The sequence below is a fragment of the Pinus tabuliformis genome, chromosome 4_2 (assembly GCF_031772625.1).
Source record: "Pinus tabuliformis cultivar Carrire ecotype Pingquan chromosome 4_2, CPIR1, whole genome shotgun sequence".
Lineage (NCBI taxonomy): Eukaryota > Viridiplantae > Streptophyta > Pinopsida > Pinales > Pinaceae > Pinus > Pinus tabuliformis.
In genome coordinates this window covers 308444385-308452538 of record NC_142304.1, presented here as the reverse complement: position 1 = coordinate 308452538, position 8154 = coordinate 308444385, and the positions used below count along the sequence as shown (strand labels likewise).

The 8154-nt window shown below is 33.3% G+C and overlaps 1 protein-coding gene across 1 annotated transcript; it reads right to left on the bottom strand.

The window, feature by feature from the left end:
* Window positions 1–511: 511 nt before the first annotated feature.
* On the bottom strand, window positions 512–1428 carry LOC149169209 (protein SRC2 homolog). The gene has a single exon (XM_089427038.1). It carries the CDS (start codon window positions 1411–1413, stop codon window positions 709–711), a length of 705 nt encoding a protein of 234 aa, XP_089283164.1. The 5' UTR covers window positions 1414–1428; the 3' UTR covers window positions 512–708.
* Window positions 1429–8154: the final 6726 nt, after the last annotated feature.

Below are 8154 nucleotides of genomic sequence, written 5' to 3'. Positions count from 1 at the left end.
AATTCCTTTCTCTCTTTCTTTTAAATAATTCTTTTCTGTCTTGGCTAGTTTATAATGGCTAGTTCTGATGTCTTAGCTAGTTTCTAATGGCTAGATCTGATCTCTGTCTATCGTTGCTATTTATTGATTAGGATTTATGGATTTTTTCACCTTTGTCCTGAAGATGAACCACATTAGCTGATTCTAAACGTCTACCAAATAATACTGATGTGATTAATCAGAAATACATGCTTACTACATTATAGATCACAAAAGTTTAAAATCTAACTAAAAATTTACATAAATATAGAAACTATGGGATTACGAAAACTAAGATTTTAAATTTGAGTTAAAATTTCAAAACCCAAAACGTTGACAGTGGATTCTTTTACCGTGGTCAAGTGTTTCACGCACTTAATGAGAGGAGAGAATCTTGAAGTCTTTCCAGTCATCTCCACATGTTTCACAAAAAAGCAAACGATGATCAGATGACAATTCATCATCCCCCAATTTCAAAGTCAGCCCACAAATAAACGCAGTGAAAAAACCGTAGATATGAATAGAAATGTGTATGCAAAACAAGCTTTTACTTATTACTCACTGAAAAAACCCTCAGCTCTGAAACATCATGATGGCGATGAGGGCTGAAAGTTGTTGTATACATATTCAGATTATAAAAGCAGAAATTGAATATAACAAAATACAGAACAGAAATCACAAGTGTGGACATCATTCATGTTGTTTGGTAGAGATAAAAGAAACTCTATTCTCCTGCGGGCGAAGAGCAGAAGCAGACGGAGGAGGGGAATGAGTGGGCGAAGCATCAGTGGAACGGGACCATTCGGGGCTACTGTGTGGATGTACTTCCTCTTCTTCTTTTCCTTTTTTGTTTCCTTTGGCGGCGCCGCCATTGTGGGCATCCTGTTCCAGAGGAGTAACGTCGCTATCCTTCCTGGTTAAGGAGAGAGAAGCCCTGTGCAAAAGGAACCTGCCGGTGGGAGGAACCCAGATGTTGAGAATACCCTGAGGACGACTGGAGGGTCTCCTCACCTGAACGGCGATGCACTGAATGGGGTTGTCAGAGTGATTGGCGGGGTCTCCTCCCTTGAGAAGATCGGAGATGAGGATTCTGGCGGTGCCCACGAGCTTGTCCCTGATATGACTGTAGCTGTAAATCTCCACCGTGATAGCTGCCCATACATTGGAGAGGAGCTCGTCGTCTGCTGCGAGAACCAACTTCTGGTGCCAGTTGGGGTTTATTCCCCCATCCTGGTCGATGCGGGTGGAGGCCTTGTGGTCAGCGTCTATGTATGCCACCGCGTAACATCTCATATTCCCGATTTTCTTGACATCTTGCAGGTCTTCCGCCGAAATGATCATCACCTCTATTTCTCGTTTCTTCGGCTCCGAAACTTCATGCCTCCCGTGTTTCATGGTGCGTCGTCGAAATACCTATGCAAAAACCTATCATAAAGTCTGAAGGCAACCTGCACATATATAAGCGGAGGCGGATTACTGCTGACACGGACTGCCTAACTGATTTGCGGGTATCTAGAAGCATCGAGAACAAGAGTCTATCATGGAATAAACTGATACGTCATTCCACGAAAGTAGTCTTAGATACCAAGTTATCTGTAACACACTTTACAAAAATAATTTATTCCAAACATGTCAACTTCTGCGCCTGACTCAACAGGCATACCGTGTTTTTTATTCGACATGTTTCGGACAAAAGTATTGTTTCTGGACACAATCTTCACAAATATAAAAGAAAATAGAACATCTGGTTGGACACAATTACATTTTCGGAAAAATCGAATAGAAATTGGAAACTGATTCATCCAGAATCGGAGTGTTTTTCCTTTGGGGCCATTTGAGCAGATGACATAGCAAAATGCTCAAACTCTATCTATATTTCCAGCTCGTAATTGTAAAGTGATAAAGGTTTTGCTTATAATTCTAAATGGAATAATTTATAATCAAATAAATTTATTTTTTCTAAGGATGAGTTTCTTCTATCTTAATTTATCCTTTTTCAAAATTTTAAGAAATTTACATAATTTTAAATAAATAAAATTTAGAAATATCATTTATATAAAGATATAAAATTGTTAAAGAATACAGTTACTATTAATAAAGGAAATTATTATTTTAACAAAAAAATTATTAAAGTTTATGAAATATAGAATAGAATAGATTGATAAGGTGTTTTATTAAGATATTTTTAGTGAAAAGGTATTGGTTTTAAAATTTTTAAGAGAAAATTTAACCATGTTAAAAGTTGGTGTGGCTCAATCCAAGTGCAATCCAAAACCACAAATTAGATATGACTATTATTTATCCACATTACATAACAAGCAAACAAAAATATATCTTATTAAAAAAAAACTTAAAAAAAAATATTTCATTAATATATTCCTATCTTATTAAAAAAATTAAAAATGAATTTATTTCATTAATATTTTGATAAACTCTATTTTAAAATTCAGTTAAAATTTATTTTTCACAGTGACACATTGAAATATCATTTATATCTAAATTTGTATAATTAAAATATATAAAAGCAAATTTTAATTATTTAAATTTAATATATATTTTTATTAGGTTTTCTAAAATAATGTATTTGGTAAGTCTGTTCTTTGTAAAACAATGTATATGAAGTAATACGAGTATAAATATATTTTTAGTTGTTGAAATTGTATTTTTGAATGCTAAATAATGGAATATATATATATGAGCAAATAAATTTGTTAACTATAAAAATTTAAATTTATATGAAATTGATATAAACTTATAATAAAATTAATTGATATAAACAAAATAACATCAATCAATTGAATAAAAAACTCCAACATCCCATTTCAACATCCCATATTTACGAAAAAAAAGGGTGTCAGATTTAGGGAAGGGTAGATAACTTACTGATAGTTGCAACTGAAATCCTTCTGAAATGCAGTCTAAACATAGCTAGGTTCATTTTCCTGTAACTCCGTGTACCCATACTTCTTGTCTCGGATATCTCTATACTGTTGTTTTTATATTATTTTATCTCTATAAAGCTGTATATTTTTTCCCGGAGGTCAGGACCACATGATGGTAATGGACGTTCAATTGCATATATATATATATATATATCTTAGTTGTCATCCTGGTTATAACGGTATTTAAGGAATCGGTTCAAAGGTTTTTTATTTTTTTTTACGCAAATATCAGGAATTTTATATAACATTCTCTGGATTTTATATAATTTTCACTTTTCAAAAATTATGGATATCATTTCCAGTCTCGGAATATTAATGTGAAATCAGATCTATTCGTTGAATTGTATGTGGCACGTAACTCGTCCCATTCATTAAATTGTATCTCCGTATGAATTGTATGTGAATTGTTTATTGGTAATTCTTTATGCATCGGTATGTATGATATGGTAGTATGAATTACATACATATATATTTTATATTTTATTTCAATTTGATGGATAGTTTATATTGAAATATTTTAATTAATATAGATATTAAAATATTTTTATTTTTTAATTAAAAAATTAAAAATCAATGCTTTGGTTTTATTTAGTGTAATTTTGGGTAAATTTTGATTTTTTTTTCTTCAATCAGAATTATTGGTACTTGACGTCAACTTATCGAATCCTTAAATTTGTATATAAATATAGCTGACATTTCATTACTTAACAAGATAAATCTACATAGTCAAAGAGGGGATCAAATGCTCTATGTGATTAACCTTGACCAATGTATTATATAAACAATACCTTATAATACACATATTGTCATATAACATATAAAAACCTTTCACCTCTTATTATATACTCAATATATTATTTCATTTTTTCCTATTTTTTATATCCCAATATAAATACACATAAACATGGTATAATATTATTATCATTAAAACCCTAAAATTCTCTCCCTCTTTAATTCTCCATTGTATAAGATTTTCCTTTCCCTAGTTACCATACTTCTCTCACCATCGTGTCTCTATGTAATGAATGTGTCTATATTTAATTCATTCATTACTATCTTACTAAAGCCATGGGAGCTAACCTCTATGTAATGAATGTGTCTATATTTAATTCATTCATTACTATCTTACTAAAGCCATGGAGCTAACCTCTGGTACCTCGCACCCTTGTTGAATATGTCACTCTTAATACCAACTCTTCCTCCTATCACAAGGTTTCACTGGCCTAGCCTATCTTAAATGTGACATAATGTTTTTTAGAATGATGGACTTATAGTGGTACACAAAGTCTTTCATAGCAAATGCACTCACAAGTGAGGAGGAGGCACGCCCAAAGCTCAGAATGAGGTTTGACATGTCGGAGAAGTTGGGTAAGCTCTTTTTCACTCTGTATTTGTGGTTAGTAAGTATTTGACTCTTAGTGTGTTTGTCGTTAGTAAGTATTTGACTCTTAGTGGTTAGCAAGCATTTGATTTTTAGGATTTACTTCATCGATTTTTCAATAAATGATTTTGCAAAAAGTTTATAGTATTAAGGATTTAATTTCTAGGTTTTCAAGTTGAAAAAATTATTTTTGTTAAATTGAAGGTTCTGTGATCCATATCAAATTTATGAGAGATTTTTCGGCATAAATTTGTTGAGACATTTCAAACCAACCAATATAATTCATCGTAAAACCAAATACTAAATTATCTATAACATACTTTACAAAAATGATTTATTCCATAAATAAAATGACGATGACATATAATCCAGGCACTCATGTCAACTCTGCGCCTCACTCAACACGCAAACCGTGTTTTTTATTAAACACGTTTCGGACAAAGTATTATTTCTGGACACAATCTTCACAAATATAAAAATAATCGATATCAATATCAAAACAAAATTTTTAAAGAGAACATAGAAGAAGATAGGGTTGGACACAATCATATTTATGGAAAAATCGAATAGAAATTGGAAACTGATTCATCCAGAATCAGAGAGTTTTTCCTTGGGTCCATTTGGGCAGATAACATCCCAAAATGCTCAACTCTACCTATATTTCTAACTCGTAATTGTGAAGTGATAAAGAATTTGAGATAAATTTAATTTCTTCTCAAGATGAGTTTCTTCTATTTTAATTTATCTTTTTTCAGAATTTTAAGAAATATAAATAATTTATAAATTTTATATATAAATATAATTGTTTTAAAAAATGAAATTTTGACTAATAAAGTAAAATTATTTTTTTAACAAATATTTTAGAGAAAAAAATAAAAATTATTTCTTTTAAAAATGTATTGATTTTGCAGGATGCAAGAGCTGGAGGGGTGTTATAAATATGGCATAATTCAATTGGGATCTTGGTTATGCAACAAACAATCAAGCATAGTTTTTGTCTATGTGGAAAGGCTTGGAAATTTCATTGGAAAGAAAGTTAACAACTTTATGGTTTTGCTAACTCTTCGGTAATTATTCGTAAGTGGGCTAAGAGACGGACGTGACGTTCTCTAATCTCCCCTTATTCTCCAAAGGATTCTCTTGTTAATTTCTCAATTTGAGCATTTGGAATTTGTTTATGTATATAGGCATCTCAATTCAATAGCTAATGCTTTGGCCAAAAGAGGTTTGTCGTTGCTCCAAGGGCGAATAGAGCTAGAACATGGAAATTTTAAAATTGTTCATGTTCCTTAATAATTAAAAGAGCTCCAAGTCAATTTTTTTAATATAAATTTTGATTTAGCTAGAAATCCTCATTGCCAGAAGGATGGGACATCTGCTTATAGATTTGAATGGTCTCAGGCTTGTTTTCTAGCGGTTTTTGGTATCGGGACTTGGAATGTTAGTCCTCTCCAGCGCCGAGTTTCAAGTCTCTCCTCTAGCTGTCTCTCTCACTCACATAGGTGTCTTGAACTCTCTCCCCTCCTCTGCTCAATGAAGTATCTGCATTTATTTCATCTTAGATGAGTATGGTTGGAAATCAATATAGAAGTGGTGTTTCCTTCTTCGAGTTGTGGGATGGAGTTATTAGCGTCATCTTGTGACTTCAATTCCTTGTTTATTCATCATCCTCTTGCATATTTTGGGCTAGATTTAGAATTATTCCCTCAGCTTGGCTCATGAAATTGTTTTAGTCTTTATTATATTTGTGATTATGTGGCCTTCCAGTTCCTGCATGGGAAATTTTTCCTTGTTGGTATCGTAGAGTGGGAGAAGTTTGTCTGTGTAATAGCTAGACGGGTTTAATGGCATTCTTTAGAAATGGCGGATTTCCAATCTCTTTCGGAGCACTGGGACACTAGTCAATTGCCCGATAATTTTTTGGATTCAGTTGAGGCACTAAGGGTGGCTAGACAACAGCAAGATGATATGGATGAGAGACAACATCGGTATTCTCAACCACTAATGGAGGCTAAATTCCTTTAACTCCTGAGTTGCCTGGAAATGTCAATGAATGAATTGCGTGAAGAAACCATAGCTCTATGTCCTCGAGTTACTGCTCTTGAGAATTCTCTGACTGGTACAACACGGGTCGATTATGGGGGCATCGACTCCAGTGTCACTCCCGATAAAAAATAAGACTCATCGCTTATGAAGGAACAACAACCCTGGATTTGGTCATTGTTGATGGAACTTCTCTAGATGGTTTACTTAGTTTTTTTCAATCATCTTACTATTATACGATGTAATGTAAACATGGTTTTAAAAATTGTAACCGGTTACCAGACCGATCCACCTAATAAACCAGGTTTCAAACCGTGACTTGTCAGATCTCAATGAACCGATTTAAAAAAATAAATTAAATAATTACTTTTTTAATGAAAAAAATCTAATTTTAAGATTTAAAACCATGATTCCAAGCCAATAGAGACAAAATATGCAAATTTTTCTTATCTATATATGATGTAAAAATGAATATATCAAAATGGCACTCAGTGCAATACATATCATCGACAAAATACATAAGCAATGAGGCTCTAAATGGCCTATAAAGTCCAAAAATAATGCTACAAGCTATGAGACCATTAGCCTATTACAAGACTACAAGTCTACACATGATCAATAATCAAATTCATCACCACTACTAGACACAGGATCATCAATAGGAGCTACATAGACATCGCCTTGATCAGAGTCTGAAGATGACTCAACCTCATATGCAACCTCAGTTATAACACTTCCACCAATAGCAATAGAAGTGGACCTAATGGAAGCACGAGTTGGTCGAGTTGCACGATTAGTGCCTTCCATTGGTTGTTTGCCTTTGCTTGATGTGCCTACTAATCCTGGTTCTGATGGCGCTACCAAATATGCTTCATCCCCCCCCAATGCCATGCCAATATCAAAATCATCACCAAAATTAGGATCTTTAGTCTCCTCCACCTATTCTGATGTTGGATCAATATCTTCCAACCCAACGGGATCTAGATCAGGTCTTTTGTTCATCATTTGGTTGCGCCTTAGTCAAAAGTTGTATTGCACGAAGACAAGATCATTTAATCGTTTTTGTTCCAAACAGATTCTCTTCTTTGTGTGTATGCGCTCAAAAATAGACCAATTGCGCTCACAACCTTAAGCAATGCAATTTTGGCTGAGGACTCTAATTGCAAACTTTTGCAATTGAGGACATTGCTGCCAAATGACTCTCACCAATGTGTTGCAAAGAAAAAGACATTAACTAGTAACTTATTTCATTTCATACTTATTTAAAAATTACAAGTATTTATAGATCATTTGAATTGTAAATAATTTAACTTAAAAAGAAAAACAAATTGGAATTGCTTACCTGGTTGATCCACATCTCTTGCGATATTTGCCAAGTTTTTGCCAAAGGTACCAGCTGCCATACTGAAAAGAGTAAATTGTTTATGTATTTCCAACTAGTCTACATGGTTAGGGACCATGTGCTCCAAGCAAGAAATCAATCCATCTTTGACCTCCCCAATTAGTTGAGCTTTATAATGATACTTTGCATTCAAAAAATACCCAGTTGCATGTATAGGATGATGGAGTTTATTGTTCTATCTGTTATCAATGATATCCCATATACGGCTATATTTAGCTAACTTATCCTTGTAAGTTGCTCATATCTACTCCTTTTCCTGAACCATAGACTCATAAATGTAGCCCATGGCCAATTTCTCCCCATCCACCATCCTTAGCACCTTAATAAGGGGCTCAATATTTTTCACAAGCTTTGCAGACCTTTTCCAC

Bases quoted from the DNA above. Each gene is read 5' to 3' on its own strand.
- LOC149169209 (XM_089427038.1), bottom strand. From the start codon at position 1,413: ATGAAACACGGGAGGCATGAAGTTTCGGAGCCGAAGAAACGAGAAATA.